Source organism: Catharus ustulatus, chromosome 2 (assembly GCF_009819885.2).
Source record: "Catharus ustulatus isolate bCatUst1 chromosome 2, bCatUst1.pri.v2, whole genome shotgun sequence".
NCBI lineage: Eukaryota > Metazoa > Chordata > Aves > Passeriformes > Turdidae > Catharus > Catharus ustulatus.
In genome coordinates, this window is record NC_046222.1 from 52,631,455 (window position 1) to 52,651,158 (window position 19,704).

The 19,704-nt window shown below is 41.3% G+C and overlaps 1 protein-coding gene across 1 annotated transcript in view; it reads left to right on the plus strand.

Annotated features, from left to right (window-relative positions):
* LOC116992904 (beta-1,3-glucosyltransferase-like) overlaps positions 1-19,704 on the plus strand; it is a 53,941-nt gene that overhangs the window by 4,841 nt on the left and 29,396 nt on the right. The window contains exons 2-4 of the mRNA XM_033053015.1: positions 4,304-4,365; positions 6,532-6,571; positions 14,091-14,200. Coding sequence (XP_032908906.1) covers positions 4,304-4,365; positions 6,532-6,571; positions 14,091-14,200 — 212 coding nt within the window. The remainder of the gene's footprint in view (positions 1-4,303; positions 4,366-6,531; positions 6,572-14,090; positions 14,201-19,704) is intronic.

Below are 19,704 nucleotides of genomic sequence, written 5' to 3' on the forward strand. Positions count from 1 at the left end.
ACAGGAGCTCCTGGAAAAGCTCAAACATGAAAAAGGAAGCACATAAGAGATGGAAATACAGTCAGGTCTCCACAAGAGTAACATGGAGACACTGTCTGAGAGTGCAGGTATGCCATTGGGAAACTCATGGCCCACCTGGAGTTGAATCTGGTGAGGGATTCAACTATTGAAAGGTAAGAAAAAGGGCTTCTGCAGGTGTATCAGCAAAAGGGAGACTAGGGAAAATAATAATAGATCTTCTTATGAATGGAGGACAGAGTTAAATGAAGGATATAAAAAAGGGCAAGGAACTTCGAACCTTCTTACCTTGATCAATATTTCTAAGACTCACCTTCAGAAATCCCAGGGTCCTGAAACTCACGAGAAAGTCTGGAACATAGAAGAGTTAATCCCACTGGAGGAGGACTGGTTTAAGGAACATTTAAACAAACTGGACATACAGATGCCACAGGACCTGATGGTGGGCACATACAAGCACTGGTGGAGTTTGATGGTGTCAATCTTTGAAAGGTGATGGTGACTGGGGGGAGTTTCCTCAAGACTAGAATATCACCCTGGTCTTCAAGAAGGGCAAGGATAAGTTGGCTAGTGGTACCTCAGTCCCTGGGAAGGTGATGGAGCAAATAACCCTCAGTATCACTGCCAAACAAGAAAGGACAAGACAAGCATATAAAGGACAAGAGGGTGACTGGGAGAAGTCACCATGTTCTTATGAATGGGCAGTCATGCTTAACCAACCCAAAAAACTTCTGTGATGACACGACTGCCTTCATGAGTGTGAAGAAAGCAGTGGATGTTGTTCATCTCAACTTCAGCAAGGAGTTTGAGTTTACTCCTGTCTCCTATAATGTCATAACAAACTGATAGAAGTATGGGTGTGTCTCTGGGCAGCAAAGTGGATAGAAAACTGACTTGGTTGGCTCGTGGGCTCTGATGAGTGGCTCCAGTAGTGTTTAACCATTGTGGCAATGATGGCCAGCAGCCCTCTGAGCTGCAGGGGGAAGAATGTTGGCAGCAGGGCAAGGGAGGTGACCCCTCCTGTCTGCTCAGCACTGGTGTGACACTCTTGGGGTGCTGTATCCCAGTTTGGGCTCTCCAGTACAAGAGAGACATGGCATACTGGAGTGAGTCCAGCAAAGGACCATGGACATTATTAATAGATTGGAACCCCTGACAGACAAGGAGAGGCTGAAGGAGCTGGGGTTGTTTAGCCTGGAGAAAAGAAGGTTCAGGGAGGACATCCAACATTTAAATACCTGATGGGATGCAATAAAGAAGACAGAACCAGACTCTGGTACTTAGCAGAACACGAATCAGTTTACACGAACTGAAATACAGGAAATTCTGCTTGAACATAATTACTTCTTTATTTGGTTTTTGTTTGTTTTGTGGTTTGGGTTTTGTTTTTTTATTTTTAATCTAAGAATGAACACTAGAAGAGGTTGCTCAGAGCATTTATGGAGTCTGTTCTAGGAAATGATCAAAACCTAACTAGATAGGGTCTTGAGGATCTATTTCTGGGGGATTGAACTAAATGACCATTAGGGATCCTGTCCAACCTCAACAAATCTATGGTTCTGTAAATGCAGGATGAGTAGGTTGTTTAATTACAGTAATTTCACGATTATAAGCTGCACCATTTTGACTAAAAATTTGGTCCGAACCCAAAATGTGGCTTACAATCAGGTGTGGCTTATATACAGACAAAGAACAAAAAGTTGCTGTTTTAGTTTGGAGGACAGGTGTCTGCTGAGAAAGGCAGGAACTTCTCTTTGAAATGGAGAATGTAAACCCTCTCCCTCCAAGTTATTATAATTTTGAATCCAGGGGCTTTCAGGCAAAAATATGGGAATTAGGAATAACAGTTCTTTTCTAGGGAAATTAAAATAGAAATACAGTACTACAAAGAAACAAACTCCAAGCCCTGACAGAGTACAACCTGACACCCTGTCAGGCAGGGTGTTGGTAGCAGTCCCATTAAATGGTGGCTGCATCCTCCTGCAGTGACAGATGTGATTCAGTTGGAGCAGTGCTCCTGTAGAAGGTGCAGTTTGCCTCCGGAGGTCCAGTGGTGATGTGCAGAAATCCGGTTTTCCTCTGGAGTCCAGTGGAGAAAGGGGGTACCTTAGTGTTCCAAAACCTCTGTTTTTATCTTGGTAAGAAATGTTGGGCTCTTCCCCCTGGCTGGTGCAACTTCCAATGGGATGCAGTAATTTTATCAGTCCCACAGTGGGACTCAATGGGCATTAGCAGAAAATGACTGGCTGGAGGAAGGATGGGTTGTGAAAAGATAAAGAACAATGCCCCGCCTGGTTTCAATGGATGACCCATTAGCAGAATGTCTGCCGTTGAGATAAGGATCACTGCCCCCACCCTCAACAGATGGTGATAGAATAGATACCTTTTATCACACTCTGTATTGTAATGTGCGGCTTATAATCAGGTGCAGCTTATATATGGACAAAGAATGAAAAGTTGCTGACACCCGAAAGTGCGGCTTATAGTCAGTGTGGCTTATAATCGTGAAATTACTGTAATTCCCTGAAGAGCTTAATCTGTGGTCTCAAAGATGTAGTGTGAAATAGGTGATCTGATTATTGGTTGATTTGTTTCAAGGATCATGTTTATTAATATTTTATAAAGCTTAGGATCAGTGTGGCATGGGTTATTGAATGCAGTGTGGTGACAGAGGCAGCATCTCTTGTCAGTCAGTTGTCTTAGGTTTCACGTGTCATTCCTCGGGTGCATATTAAAAACTGAAAATTAGGCTTGTGAATAAGGCTGAATTTATGAAGTGACACTTCTTCAGGTTAATACTACATAATTAATACATTTCCTGGAATAAGGATGTTTTGTGTTGATCTTATAATTAGGATTGTGTCAAGAAGAAGGTGTAGATCTGGTTTGTGTAGGGGAAGCTGTTCCTTGTCTGAATCTGTAAATACTGTTATATTGGGAGAAAAGGAGGAAAGTGACCTTGAGATTTGCTCAGCTGGTTAGAGCCTGGTGCTCATTCCATGGGTTCAGTCCCTGCACTAGCCACTCATTTAAGAGTTGTGGGTCCCTTCCAACTCAGAATATTCTATGATTCTGATTTATGGCCACCATGAGTCTGGTGTGTTAGAATGATTTTTGGGATGTCTGGATCTAGTAGTGTAATTTGAGATGCAAGTTAACCAGGACCTGAGATGTCACTGTGAACCTCAGCTCCTGGACACTTGATGAAATTTGATCTCCAGCTGGAAGAACATAAGGATGTAGGTGTTCAGAGATGGGGCATCCTAGACCTAGGACAATCTGGTCTTGCTGTCCTATATTGTAGGTTTGTAGTGCATCAAAGGAATGATAATGACTAACAGTTCACGCTGAAGTAAATTTCAAGCAATAAATAATTTAAATTTGTAGTGAGACAATCCACTTGAATCTGTTTTCTGCCCCAGTTTTTAAGAAAACCATCAATTTGACCATGATGAATAGTATCTTGAATTCCTTCCAAATTGTAACAGTTTGCTTTCATTTGCATCTCTTTAGTACTTTTAAGAAAAAGACTTCTTAAGAAGAATCTTAGCAAGACTTCCGTATGTTAAATGGAACTACTTTTACAAATGAGCAGGCTGAGACAAATTGATTACATCAACAACGAAAAAGTAACTCCAGAACCCGATTATTTTTTCTAATACAATAAACCAGAAGTGTATGCAAAGGGTGGTGTCACTATAAATAGTTTAAGAAAATGCTACTTCTGTGCAGATTAGCTCTGTAGGGTCCCTGTTCTTTTTGTAAACATTTATTTGGGTCTCATGCATTTACAAGTTCGACTGTTTTTCAAAGATGGCATTCAAAGCCTGTGATAGTCATCTTCACTTTTGATAGAAATTTCTGTCAGCCGCTGTCATTTTTTGTGGTTCCAAGAGAAGCTTTGGAAATCCAAACTTTAACCTAGAAACAGTGGACTGCAGGTCTCCTGTGTGGTAGCACATTAGGCTGCTATCAAGTGAGCTACTGGACTGAACAGATTTTTTTAAAGGGATTTATTTGCCTTGAAGCCAAGAAAAATTGGCTTCATATCAGAGTCATTTTTTAAATAATGATGTGGGAGCTGTCAGGCAGCAAATGTATAAATTCTTGAAGAACAGACTCTCATGTTCACAAAGATTATTACAAATACAGTATCATTTAATGTGAAAAATCTACCTAAATGAATGGGGGGGAGGAATTGTTTGGTTTTTTTTTTTGCTACAGAACTTCATCAGTTGTGAAGGTGAGCTCCTGTAATATGAAAAAAGTCTATTTTTTCTTTCAGCCTTTGCTCTAAGTGTAGTTTCTGAAGGTGCAGAAGATGAGACTGAACTACCAGTGCTGCAGGTAATGAATTTTAATTGCTAGAGGAGGAACATTTTACAGACATTACAATATAAGATAGAACAGACCTAAGCAGAGAGCCCAATATCTGCGGCATTGAATATTTAATTATTGACTTCAGTAGTACCAAATTTCATGTGATGTCTTTCTGCTGTGTGTCATGTAAGTTCTTAGTGCTATTGCTGTTGAGAAAAGTTTTTGAGTACATAACCTTTATTAATTCAAAGACAGGTTTTCCTTTCTTCTTGGTTTTGTTAATTATATAATACACTGAGAGGGAAATGGCTGCCTCTGTGCCAAATTAGCATTATTACATATTACCACTCAAGTCACAGCTCAAGCAAAGCTCATGTATTAAATTTCAGGTTATTCAGATTAGGAGAACTAATGGTCAGAGCTAGACCTAGCTTTAAGTAACATACTGAGTGTTAGGTGTGTATGCATGCATGTCCTTTGACAGATTTCTGATTACTACTTTTATATGAGTACATAGTTGTAACAGATATTTGTGTATAGATATTTAAGGGAGGAAAATAAAAAACTGGAATGAATCAATAGTTAGAATCTATAAATTCCATTTAGATCTAGTGATCTGACATAAAATAGAAATATAGTCAGAAGTACATATTTCTAAATATTTTTTGATTTTGATTGTGATTGCTATGACTACAGTAATTTTTCTAAGTGGAAAATACCCCTATTGCAAACTGCTAATCTGCCAGTGTCTGGGAGATTTGGTCATGTCATTCTGTTGTCATAGTAGTAATAATGACAATACCAAACATGCTGTTTGTTAAATTCCGTCACTGTCTCAATCCAGCTGCTACCCTTCTTAGAGAGGATATAATTTATGAAGGCTTTCATACTATTTTAGAGTTTGAAAACCTTCCCTCAGATAAAGTCAGAGGTGCTTCCTAGAACTCTTCAGGTCAAAATATATTTTTCCCCCTTTTCTTAAAAAGAACATTAACAGGAATATAATAGGCAACAATTGGTTTGTGTTTTAATAAAAGTAGTTTCAAATATGGCTTGTTCTTCTTTTGTACCACAAAACACATAGGTTTTTGTTTGCTTGGAAAATCATTATTTTTTCTTATACAGGTTAGCTTAAAATGTTAACTTACTGTGCTATATAATGACAGTCTTATGTCTAGACATCAAAGTAAATTAATCTTTTAAACTTTATTAACCCAGGCATCAGGGAAAGGATCATAAGAATGGATGGAGTTGCAGTAATTTTACAGATGACTACCAGGGAAGTTGGAGTTTATTCATTTCAGTGCAAAAGTCAGAGGAAAGATCATCCAATGCAAATAGAGCTAAAAGGATTACATGGAACTGATATTTTAAAAATTGAGGGGGCTAAGTATTTAAAAATAGAACTTGTCTCAAGGGTAGGAAAACTATGTATGAGCTTACTGCTAAGGATATGTATGGCATTTCTATCTGAAAGTCTTAAAACATGGAACCAAGATCAATCCTACAACATTCTTATGGAATTAGCAAAGATGAGTTTGATTTTTTCATGAGGTCAAACCAAAGCACTGGGGTGCTGTCACCTGGGATAAATTGGGCAACAAATGAAAGCTCTGTTTTCCTTCTTACAATTTTCTGGGCAGTGCAGAGATACCTGATGTTTGTGATACCTGTGAATAAATTCCAGTGGAGTCATGTTATGTGCAAATACCTTTTGATATTTGTCTTGATATAAATTGCATTTGAGTCTTTAAGAATTGCATTTTGATAGTAGATTAAATGAATAGAGTGTGTTGGGTTTTTTTCCACACTGAACAGGTGTGTTTTTATTGTAGAGCTCCATATTCCAAACTTAGCGCTCGGGAGATACATAATAAAAAAATAAATAATTACAAAAAGACATTATAGTAATAATTTAAAGAGCTCTGGTATAAATTGAGTCACGAAAAAGCATTTTCTCTTTTCTCGCCTTGCTCTATTTTCTGAGTAATAGTATGCAAGTGTTTAGGATATCTTTTGCAATTCTTGATGATGAATAACATTTTACTTTATTTTTCATATTAATTTTTGAGTTGAAACATCTGTGTATACATTTAGAATCTGATGAGTGCTTTGACTCTTGGTGTATTTCTGTAGAAATATTTGAGGCTTTTTGTATATTCTTACTTGGTTTTTTTTTGTTCTTTCTTCTAGAAGTCTGAAAAAAGTAGAACAACTAGTAAAATAGGCAGAGGTAAGTAGAGTATAGTGCTGTTTCACAAATACTTTCTTTTTTTTTGGTTCATGTAGTCTCATCAAACAGAGGATTCTAAATCTTCGATTGTACTTGCAGTTCTTGTTAAGTTTTCTGTGAACATGTGCACAAGCACATGGATGAATAATTGCTTTTTGTAGTGCACCATAGTTTGAAATAAAATTTTATGATATTTAGTAGCTGTTCTTGTAGGAACTTCAGATGAAACTGAACTTTTTACCATTCTGCTAGGCTCTAAATGTAATAATTAGGGTTTTTAGAAGTTGCTTGTAATAAATTATAACAACTTTGTAATATCTAGAAGCAAGTATTTAAGAAGCATGTCAAACATTAATAGGTAAAATAGTGGTAAAACAAGTTTTGCTGCTGGACACGTGATAAATAATGAGAATAAAAATTCTGCAAAGTTCTGCCTTCTCTGAAGACAAGTCTGATGTCCTTCTGGCAAAAAAAATTAACAGACCTGACTTGCATTCTCTGCACTGTAAGGGTAGACTTCTCACTATGCTAAACCTTCAGGACTTGGCTCTGCTTGTTCTAAAAGGACCAACTTAATTATGTCTGTCTTCTGGTATTTCCTAAGGTAATATTTGTCAATGCTGTGAGGGTATGAGGAGCACTGGAGAAAGTGAAGGTTTTGTGATGTCCCTAAGTACTCTTTCCTCTTACTACTGTTAAAAAATATACTGGACTAGATGAATTGCTGGTCTGATGCAATACATCAATTTTTTTGCCTCTTCCTAATAAAGTTATTTTGGTTTGAACTTTTTGGGGTTTTTTTAGGTCTTTTAACCCACTTCTATAGGTAAAATGTAAGGGCTTGAAACAGAATGTAGTTCTTGATGGGTTTTAGTTCCTCTGGTATTTCATTCTTCTGGTTTGAACTGTTATGTACAGATCACAGTAGCACATTTGGAGATTATTCTTTCAAGAGACTGCTCTTTCTCTGGGGTCATTGGGTGTTTCTCAACCTGAGAAACAACTGAGGTGTTCAATATTGTACTGTTTTCTGTTGACGTTTTCATACACTGAATATGTCTTTTATTAAGTACAGTAATTTCACGACTATAAGGCACACCGGATTATAAGGTGCGCATCAGGAAGTCAGCAAATTTCCGAATTTTGTCCATACATAAGGCGCACCGGGCTATAAGGTGCGCTATTTTTTTTTGGCAGTGAGGATCCGTGCACAACAAAGTAATGAATTAGTAACAATCACGCCGGCCGTGTTGTTTTGGGTTACAACACAGGATGTGATCAAAGTATCTATTCTATCACCATCTGTTGTGACCAGGTGAAATTACTGTACTTGGGTTGCCACGGGGCCGTGCCAGTCAGCATGCCCCTGTCACCATGTCTGTGTCACCGTGCCTGTATCATGCTGCAGGCAGGGACTGCCTGGTCCTCACTTTATCAATAAATCAGGTTTCTATTCAATATGACAGACTCTGGCAGGGCTAGCTGGTGGCCCAAATCTTTAATCCAGTATGTAAGGTCTGCAGGATCTTCTCAGGCACGGGGCAAAGGCTGTTCGCCGCTGGCAGTGCCACAGTGTCCTGGGAGCCATGGGGTGGGCAGTGGTGGCACCAGGCCTCTTCCAGATGTGTCTCTTGCTCCTAGGAACGCTTCACTGCCATGGGTTGGGCTCCCATTTCCACTTGCAGGCCTTTCGTGGTCATGAGCACCCTGAGGGCTGAGCCGGTCCTGCTGCCCTGAGGCGGGCTGGGCTGTGACAGCACAAAGGGGGGTGACACAAGCGTGAGGCTGAGCTGTGGTGTAGCAGTGTAATGGCCCCAGCACTGTGACATCACAGGGCCATCCCTATAAATACTGGGCCAAACCCATAGCCGCCAGTGCAGTTGCAATGGCACACGCCGGAGCCATGAGCGAGGTCGGTGTCCTGGTGACTGCACTTGTCCTGCTGCTGGCCACCGCGGCTGTCTGGTGGGCCACTGGCCACTGGGCACCACGGGGGCAGCAGGCCAGGACTCAGAAGCTGCGCAAGCGCCCCAGAGTCCAAGCCAGGGGCCCACAGAGGAGCTCAGGAGCCCCTGTGGCTCCCAGGGCCTCCAGACCTCGTGCGACCCCTTGGAAGCGACCACATGTTCCCACGAATTTGCCGAGCGTCCCCTGCAGCTGCGGCCCCTGCCTGAGTATGGCCAAGGAGCTGCAGAGGCTGCTGCTGCTGCTCTGGGTTCCATGTGGGGCATCAGCTTCCCTTTATTCCGGGATGTGGCAGGCGCTCTGGGTACAGCTGCAGCAGCTGTGGAAGGGAGGCCACCTGCCCTGCTGTGCCTCAGCCCGCTGCTCCAGGCACCTCCGTCCCTCCAAGAGCCTGCTCCCACTGAGACTGGCCATCCTTGGGACAGCCTCCAGGCCTCTGAGGAGATTCCGTCGTGGACCAACCATCCGTCCAAGAAACTCAGGCTGTCAGAGATCCAGCACTCCACGAGCCTCCACTGCCTCTGACAGCCACCAAGGCTGCAAGACCCTCCCTGATGTCAACTGCCCCCCTCCATCAGAGAACCTCCCCATCACTGAGACCTCACGTCCCTGCGAGCAGCTTCCCACAGCCCCCGTTCCTGCTGAGAGCCCCCAGTCCTTCAAGATTCTCCACATGGCAAGACCCGTCCTTCTCTCCAAGTTCCTGCCTCCCTCCCAAAGATTCACTCCTGTAGGCCTTGATTCCCCACAGCCTCTCGGGGGGCCCTTCCAGTTTATGAACACCGAGGAATGCCTGGACAGCTTTTCCTGCTCCCTTCAAGATCAACAACATCCCATGGACATCAACAGCACCGGCACAACCCAGCATGTTGACACGACCAGGGAAAGCCGGGAAGCTGAAACGGAAACCAAGCTGGAACCAGCGAGGCATTCCCAGGAGCAGGTGGCAGAGCCACAAGTGTCCTGCAGCCACGAGTGTCCACCACAGGGCTCCCAGGATGCTGTGCCGGAGCCAGCTGGGGGCAACCCAAGCTTGGTGGCACAGATGGTGTCCAGGAGACCACGGAGGCTGCATGGTCTGCAAGAGGCTCGCCCGAGACGGCCCCCAGGCTCCAAGCTGGTGTTCACTGTCATGGGAGAGGCCTTCTGAGATGGGTGGACATAAATTAGCATAGGTGATTAATAAGTTAGGATAGGTGTTAAGTAAATTAGCGTTCCCTCAAAGAACTGTCTGAGTGCTTCTGATTTTCTGCATTTGGCTGGGAGAGAACTCCTTTTTTCCCAGGAACTGGCTCAGTGCTGGATTTGGGTTCCAGCTGGGAATGCTGTGGAATTCTGAACTACTTGATTTGATGAAAGTCCTGTTTCTCCTTAGGGCTGAGCAAGTATCAGTTTCAACCCTCACAGGTATTTTTGTCATTTCTTATGGCGTCCTTCTGACAGAGATGCCGATGGGGCTGGCAAATGCACCCAAGTGCTTGGAGGCTTTGTAGGGACAGAGTCACGGCCCTGCTCTGCTCCTATAAATGCTCTGCTCCTATAAATGCTCTGCTTCTGGTCCCTGTGAGAGCAGGGACAGGACATCCATGTGGGGTCTGCCTTTGCACCTGCCCAGGGCTGCCCTGCTCCAAGAGCAGCCTCTACAGTGCTCCAAAGAAGTCTCATGTCTGACGGCCGGTAATGGGGAGGAAATTACAGCAATTTCACGACTATAAGGCATACCGGATTATCAGGAACACCTCTGGGAGTCAGTAAATTTCCGAACTTTGTCCATACATAAGGCGCACCGGAGTATAAGACGTGCTTTTTTTTTTTTGGCAGTGACGTTCCACGCTCAACAAAGTAATGAATTAGTAACAATCATGCCAGCCGTGGTGTTTTGGGTTACAACACAGGATGTGATCAAAGCATCTATTCTATCACCATCTGTTGTGACCAGGTGAAATACAGACAACTACTTCCACTGAACCATATCTGTCGCTGCAGGAGGACTGTAGCCACCATTTAATGGCACTGCTACCAACACCCTCTGACTTTGTGTTTTAGTTTGGAGGGCAGGTGTCTGCTGAGAAAGGCAGGAGCTTCTCTTTGAAATGGAGAATGTAAACCCTGTCCCTCCAAATTATTATAATTTTGAGATCAAGGGGCTCTCATGTAAAGATATGGGAATTAGGAATAACAGCTCTTACTAGGGAAATTAAAATTGAAATACAGTACTACACAGAAACTAACTCCAAACCCTGACAAAGTCAGAGTACAACCTGACAGCCCATCAGTCAGGGTGTTGGTAGCAGTTTGATTAAATAGTGGCTGCAGTCTTCTTGCAGTGACAGATGTGATTCAGTTGAAGCAGTGGTCCTCTACAAGCTGCAGTTTCCTTCCAGAGGTCTAGTAGTGATGTGCAGAAATCTTGTTTTTTTCTAGAGGCCAGTAGAGAAAGGGCTACTCGGTGTCCTAGTATTTCAGTTTTTTTCTAGGTAAGAAATTCTGGGCTCTCCCCCCCTGACTGGAGCACCTCTCTATGGGATGCAGTAATTTTATCAGTCACACAGTGGGACTCAATGGACCATTACCAGAAGATAACTCCCTGGAGGAAGGGTGAGGGGTTGCAAAGATAAAGAACAACACCCTACTGGTTTCTATAGATGGCCCATTAGCAGAGTATCTCCCACAGAGATAAGGATCACTGCCCCCACCTCGTCACAACAAATAGTTATAGAATAGAAACTTTGATCACATCCTGTATTGTAACCCATGACACTTTGTTAGTGTTTGGGGTTTGTTTTGGCTGTGGCTCGGTCGCAGCTCGCACTTCTGGGTTAGCAAATTTCCGAACTTTGTCCATATATAAGGCGGTCTGGAGTATAGGGTGCACTTCCGGGTTTGGACCCAAATTTTAGTCAAAAGAGTACCCCTTAATAGTGAAATTACTGTACTTTACCTATAGCAAAGGAAACTATTTCCATTTGATTTAATCATAAAAGTAGATGTTATCTCACTCCTAGAAAGTATGCTATTGTGAAATATCACAGGATTTGTTAAATGTACCGTAAGTGAATCTAAGTGTAATTCAGATGCTTCCATATCTGTAAATATACTGGTACTAAAACAGCAATTATATAAAAACAAGGTCGTGTTTGCTTTTTGTCTCTGTGGGTGTTTTTGGTGTTGTGCATGCAGATTTAGCCCTTTGACTCTCATTAGCACCAATGAAGTATAGTTTAAGTTTTCACACCAGTTTTAATTTTTGCACAGGAAATCTAACAAAGATCTTGCTAGGTAGCAATTAGTTGCTATTCGTAAGTTTTTATTATGCATGGGATTTTTAAGCAGTTTGTTTAGTTCAGAGCATGAATACTGTTGATTCTTACACTGTATGGGAAAAATGTGAAATGAATACTGATACCTAAACCAATACTTATTCCATCTCCATAACGTATCACCAGAAACCTCACATGATTTGACAGTGTCTTGATGAATAAGCTAATAAATTGAAGCAAAAGTAGAAAAACATCCAACTGCAGTTTTGAGCTGTCATAGGTCTACATTAACAAATAACTGTTCAGAGGAACAAAGCGGTGTAATGGATCCTCGGGTGTTGGATGTAGCAATCTTCTCATAACCTTAGTGTAGGTATTTGTGGTTAATGCTCTTTCTGTTCACAGTGTTTTCCTTGTGATCCTTCTTCATGCTCTCAGTTTTACTCTTTTTTCCTTGTGATTACTTCTTCCTTTTCTTCCTCCAGTTTTCTTCCACGTTGTTCCACAGTCCATCACTCATTTTACTCTATTAGCCAAGTGAGCTTTTATTTTTCATTTTTTTTGTTCCTTCTCCACAATTCTCATCATTCTGTACAGATCTCCTGGGCATTAGTTTCTTTCCTTGTGGTGCTGTCGTAAGTTGTTGTAGTCTGAGTTTCCTGGTACACTTTCTACATAGTATCTGTTCAGTTCAGCCTTTTGTGGCCAAAGGGACAGAAGTCACAGTATCATGAGTTGCTCCTCCTCTTTGATTGATACTTACAGTAATTTCACGACTGTAAGGCGCACCCTTTTGACTAAATTTTTCCCCCGAACCCAGAAGTGCGCCTTATAATCCAGTGCGCCTTATATGATGTACAAAGTTGCGAAATTTGCCAAACCGGAAGTGTGAGCTGCAATGGGGGGATGGTGCCACAGGAACGCCTAGTCGTGACGGGGGGCGGGAGTGGGTGGCCATGGCCGGCAGAAGCCACGTGGGGAGGGAGGCAGCTGCCGCCACCCCCAGCCCGGGCGCGGGCGGAACAAGAAGCCGGGCAGCACCACCCCGGGCGCGGGGGCGGGGAGGATGAGAAGCTGGGTGGTGCCGGCTCAGGCGCAGGGGAAACGAGAAGCCGGGTGGCCCTGGAACGGGTACGGGGGGAACGAGAAGTGCGAGACCACAACAGTCCCGAGCAGAGCCCGCCCGGTGGCGGCATCAGAACAGCAGTGGTGCGGCCCAGGCGGCTGGGGGAAAGTGGCGGTGACCCAGCCCCTGCGACCGCGGCAAAGTGGCGGCGACCTGGCCCCTGTGGCCACGGCAAAGCAGCGACAAGCGGTGGAGCTGCGGGGAAGCGCGGAGAAGTGGCGCAGCCGCCGCTGCGGGGAAGCAGGGAGAAGCGGTGGCACCACCGCCGGCCGCGGGGAAGCAGCGACAAGCAACACAGCTGCGGGGAAGTGGGGAGAAGCAGCGAGAAGCGCTGCCCGGGAAAGCGGCGAGAAGCACCGCTGCCACCGGCCAGGGGGAAGCCAGGATGCAGCGCGACCGTGCAGTGGGAGCCAGGAGCCATGAACCGTGCCAGCCGGTGCCAGGGGCGGGCAGGAGTGCCAGGGCCCGCTGCACGGGGAGGGCGCCTGGGGCTGTATTTAAAGGCTACACTGATCTTTGAAAAATGTTTGCAAATTGAGCACCTACCAGTAATTCATTACTTTGTTGCGTTCTGCACAGCTCCTCGCTGCAAAAAAAGTGCACCTTATAGTCAAGTGCGCCTTATGGTTGTAAAATTACCGTAGTTAATGGTCATGTGTTTAAACACTGTGAAGAGGTGAGATATTGATGCTGTTACATTAGATAAGAGTATCAGCTCAGTGTCCTTGTGTGTGTGTCTCTCCACCTGATACTTGTTTTTGGGTAGGGTTTTAAACTCTTTGTTTGGGAATCAGCTTTTCTGTTTCCTGTTCATGCATCTCCCCTGGAGAGGGGAGATGCTGGTCTGTGATGGACGCCTTTTAACTCTGGTGACAAAGACTGCTGGTGTACTGGAGGAAAAGCAACCTCATGAATGTGGCTGCTGTCAAGTGCTGCACATCTTCCAGTCATGCCATGCTCTTTTAAAATGAGTCTTGAAAAGGTCTGGTTTGGATTTTCATGTGTCTGCATTAAATAATGCCCTTTTACTATTTTGTGAAATATTTGCATAATTAAAGGAATAGCTCACTGTGTAATCGAGTCCTACATACACCTGGATTCTCACTACCTTTGGAGCAAATCAGAGAATAATTTATTTTATCTTTAAATCTTTTTTACTTGTTTACAGAATTAAAAGGAATTCTATTTGTCATCCAGAGTCAAAGTAATTCTTTCCATTCCAAGAGAGCAGAAGATCTAAAAAGAGACATTTTGAAACAGGCTGAAGATCTTGGAAAGGTATGTTGAGAGAATATTAAGTGCATCTTTTTATATATGTTGTTACCGCATTTTACTAAAAATATTGGGGTTTGTTGTGCCTTTTTTTTCAAATCCATTCTATTTCTTTTGTTAATTTCTTTCTGTGTGCTTATAAAAAATATTTCAGTGGTTATTTGATTATTGTATGCTGTGGTTTATCACTTTATTTCAACTATCAACCTTCTTGTGTAGCAGCTGTTATTGTTTGGATGGCATTTGATGCAAAAGTGATAAGACTTGGAAGAAGGCAGTTTTCCAATATGACTGTAGTGTGTTTACAAAAAAAAAAAAAGGAAAAAAAAGATGCATTCTTTATGAAGTGAAAAACACAACAATTTAATTATTAGAACAATTTCAGGTGAATATTAATAGTGATAATCATAATAATATAGTAATAGAGCCAGTGAATGTGCTCTAATGTAGATTTTGTCAGGATTCCATTACACAATTGTGACATCGTGGCAGTAGAGCAGAAATGTGTGTGGACATTAAATTCCTAAGGCACGATTCTCCCCTTCTTGCAGCAGCAGTCCTTCACACCTCTCCTGCCCCTGTCCTTCTGTCATCCAGTGCCTTCCCTAACTATCCCTTGTTCTTCTGCCACCCCTCTGCAGACTGAGCACTCTGCCCTTGACCTGCTGGTGGGTCGCACTGACCTGAGAGCTACATGTTGTACTTTATATTCTAATGTGGAAATCGATTTGTAAAGCTTAAGCTTAGAGAGAAGAGCTTTTTAAGAAACTTCCACTGAAAGTTCTATATGCATAAGCAATGCTTTATTTTCTTTGTCTTTTATAAAATTAAGACAAAAGTTTAAGAGTGACTTTCATGCCCTGATATGAAATAGCTTTCTGTGAGGTTATTTGACCTATTTTTCATTTCCATGTTCTTTATTGTAAAGGAAAAATAAATCTGATTAAATTGTCTTATGTACAGTAGTCTTGTAGTGCCTAAATCAGATTTCTGGATGTTTTAGGCTTCATTTATCCAAGCTTATCAAACGTGTTGTAATTAAATCCATTCTAAATGCAATTTTTAATCCCTTAATGGAATCAGTCATGTGCACAGCCTTTGTTCTGCAGAGTTCTGCTCTTTCAGAGTCCTCTTTGGAATTAAGACAAGTGTTCATATACAATGTGTGCAGAGAGGATTATGGTGCCAATTGTTAAACCCAAGGATTTTAGTTGAATTCTGTGACTGATATTGCAGAATATGAGTAATGAAAAGTTCAGTAAGTAGAAATACAGATTGTTTCAGTGAGGCTGGAATATAGGCATGTTTTGTGGGAGAGAGGTGAAATCTTTTTGTAATCAGAGCTGTACCTGAAACAGACCTGGCTTCTAAAAACCTTTATTGCCCAATTAAGGAGATGCCTTTATGGAAATGCTGAAATGGTGATGCTTTTCCAGTATCAACAGTTACCTCTTGAACAGCAGTCATGGCATCTTAAGAGAAGCAATGGTAGAAATCCCACCAATAATCTCAAATTTGAAATTTTGGAAAAGGGGAAAAGCAATCAGTATATAGGGAAAAAAATAAATGGGCATTATCAACAGGTTCTTGCTACATCTTGATTGTTTTGGTCAACTAACAATGCCGCTGTGAGACACTACCCAGTAGTGCTGATAATGGAGATGAGGAATATCATCTGTGCAATCCTGCATATCAACATTTAAGTTGGCATTTTTCACAGCAAAGAATACATATGAAATTATTAGTTTCAGGCAGAAAAAAGTTAAATCCTTGAGTCTTCAAAGACAGCTGCTGTATGAAAACAAAAGACAGAATCATCAGGTTCACTCCTCTGTTGTTACAGGCCCAAGCAATAGATGTTTAATCCGTAAAGGTTCATTAGTTGATTTCTGCTAGATTAAAATGAGAAATAGAATCCATCTGCTAGATTTGTGTTACATCATTAAACTAGCATATATGTCTCCCTTTAAAATGGATTAGATCACTGACATTAATCTTTACAAGTGATTTGTCCATTTATTTTTTTTTATAGTGTACTTAAAACATTTTTGTAAAGTGAAACCAATCTGTGATTCTGGTCACCAGTAGATGTCAGTACTTTGTTCTTGCTTTAAAAATGTTTTCTGTAGCAATTTATTGACTACTAGCCAAAACTCTTCAGTTAGAATTTAGCAGTGGCAAAAATTCATTACAGCTTCTACCAATCTTCTTACTTTTCTGAGATTCCTGAACATTTAATGTCTGTAAATTAGACTTTCGTAAGAAGCACCTATTAAGAATAAGGAAATGTCAGGAGTGTAAAATGATAATGTTTGGGACTATGCCATTTGTGTCTTTAAAAAACCAAAATCAGCATTCCTTTTTGGCTATTACATCATCTAAAATGAGAGAACAGGTAAAATAAAGTTTTTGAAAAATTATCAGTTTGGATGCAGTCAGTGCTTTTAAATTGCCTTTGGTTGTGACACTGTTTAGAAGAAAAAAGTCTGTATATTTTTGTATGAAAACTGGTCTAGTAGAGTAGGAATTTTTTTTGCTTTGGGACCTCGAGGGTTCTTACATTGTAATTTTTCCTGAAAAGTCTAGAGATCAAATGGGGTCCTACGTTTATTAACCAGAAGAACTATAGCAAGTTAGTATTGTTCATTATGGAGTTAAAATGATAAAACAAAACACTACAATAAAAAATCAAAACACCGAAACAAAACAACAAACCAATAAAGTAAGAATATTTAAATACAGATACCATGTAGTCTTGGAAAATGAAAATGGGTATCACATACTTCCATGTGGGTAATAGATGATGTGAAGTATGAGTTCTGTTTTATAGAGGTGTAACTCTGATTTGCAGTATTTTTACTACTGGGCTTACTTTGTTTTTAGCAAATATCGTGACATTACACAGAAATGAAGTTTCACATTTAAAATATATCTGCATATTAAGGGGAATATTGCTTATTTGTGAGTTTGAGGACTGTTACTGTAGTGATTATTAACACCAGTCTGAATTAAATAAGTACAGTCAAGAGTGTGGAACTATACACAGGAAATGGATGTATATTATGTTTCATGAGTAAATGCTTACTTCAGTTAATACCAAAATTAAACTTTCATAATACCATTTTTTCTTCAGTCTTCCAGTTTGACTAATGTGAAAACAAGTAGCAAATATTAGGACCATCCTGTAGTTTTGTTCCTGTTAATTTAAAACAATTTTGCAAAATCCTGTTTCGATCAGAAACCCAGCCGGCATGTACCGGTGGTCTGTGCCTCAGAAGTTCAGTGTCCTTTTTATTTTGGAAGACCATGGCTACACCAGATTCTGTTTTACTGCTTTCAACACAAATGAACTGTAACACAGTGTCTTAGCTGCTGATCTCTGATGTTGAAAAGCCTCTAACTGTCCATGTCAGAGTTATTTTATTGTGGCATTAGGCTCATGGCTACAATATCTGTTGCCAAAGTGCCTTTGACAACTGGGCATGGCATATGTGCTTTAAAAACCAGTTTAAATTGACTAGGCTGTACTGATGGCAGCATTGCACTGTTATAATAATATGGAAGGTTTTTCTGTTAAGGGATTGGAGAGGGGCAAAAAGTAAAATCAGTTTGCTTGAATTTTAGTGTATATATGCTAACCATCACCATATTCCTAACTGAAATGATCTGCCTTCAAATTGCTCCTGCTGATGTTTTGGCCATCACTGCGAGATTACTTTCAGGGAATTTCTAGGCAATTTACTTCTTTTGTTTTTTACCTATAGTAATTTCATGATTATAAGCCGCACCTGATTATGAGCCACACTTCCAGGTGTCGGCAACTTTTCGTTATTTGTCCATATCTAAGCCGCACCTGATTATAAACCGCACATCCGGGTGTCAGAAACTTTCTTGGGTTACAATACAGAGTGTGATAAAAGGTATCTATTCTATCACCATCTGTTGAGGGTGGGGGCAGTGATCCTTGTCTCCGTGGGAGATGTTCTGTTAATGGGCCATCCACTGAAACCAGGCAGGGCATTGTTCTTTATCTTTTCACAACCCATCCTTCCTCCAGCGAGTCATTTTCTGCTAATGGCCCATTGAGTCCCACTGTGGGACTGATAAAATTACTTCATCCCATTGGAAGTTGCACCAGCCAGGGGGAAGAGCCCAGCATTTCTTACCAAGATAAAACAGAAGTTTTGGGACACTAAGGGAGCCCCTTTCTCCACTGGACTCCAGAGGAAAACCGGATTTCTCCACATCACCGCTGGACCTCTGGAAGGAAACTGCACCTTGTACAGGAGCACTGCTCCAACTGAATCACATCTGTCACTGCAGGAGGATGCAGCCACCATTTAATGGGACTGCTGCCAACACCCTGCCTGACAGGGTGTCAGGTTGTACTCTGACTTTGTCAGGGTTTGGAGTTTGTTTCTTTGTAGCACTGTATTTCTATTTTAATTTCCCTAGAAAAGAACTGTTATTCCTAATTCCCATATCTTTGCCTGAAAGCCCCTTGATTTCAAAATTATAATAATTTGGAGGGAGGGGGTTTACATTCTCCATTTCAAAGAGAAGTTCCTGCCTTTCTCAGCAGACACCTGTCCTCCAAACTAAAACAGCAACTTTTCGTTTTTTTGTCCGTATATAAGCCGCACCTGATTATAAGCTGCACTTTGGGTTCGGACCAAAATTTTAGTCAAATAAATAATAGTGCGGCTTATAATCGTGAAATTTCTGTAATTTTCCAGTGAGACATTCTGCGTGAGTTAATGTTTCCTGAAGTTCTTCCAGCTCTGTTTTCACGTTTGCTTTCAGATGCTGGAATGAAGCTACCTGAAGTTCTGTTTTCCAAAGTAGTCCTCTGTTAGTGTTTAATACTATTTCCTGTATTCAGAACCCAACAAACTCAGAATTCACTGTATTCTGACATCCATATCTCACCTGAAATTTTCATTTTTTCAATACTATCAGGCTATGATAGAAACAACTCTGAAGATTTTTTTCTTGGACTGTGTTCTCCTTATTTCATTCCATGAGAGATGTATTCTAAAAATCAATAGGCGTACTTTCCTTTTATTGCCCTACAACAAGCTGTACAGTTAAAATTTCCCAATGAAGTAGATCTGAACTTACTGAAAAGCTCAAATGCAAGTTAATAATGTTGCAATTATAAGATTTAGTGGAATAGCTTCTTTTTCAAGGCAAGTGAGTTGTTTTTAAACTGATTTGCATATTTAGATGAAATAGACATAATTTTCATGAGACTTTTCAAAATTAATGCCATAAATTCAGTGCAATCCATAATATACCTATTGTTTCCATTTTGAGTTACTTGCTCATATTCATTATTCTAGTATGAAAACCCTGTTTACTTCTCTCCCTCCTTTAATGGCTTCCCATTTCTCGGAAGCTACTTTCCAGCTGAGACTGATCAGGCAATTCATTTTTTGATCCTGCAGTTTTAACAAGTTCAAACAGATTATATTTAAGTGAATTGTTGGGCCTGCCCCTCCATCTCCATA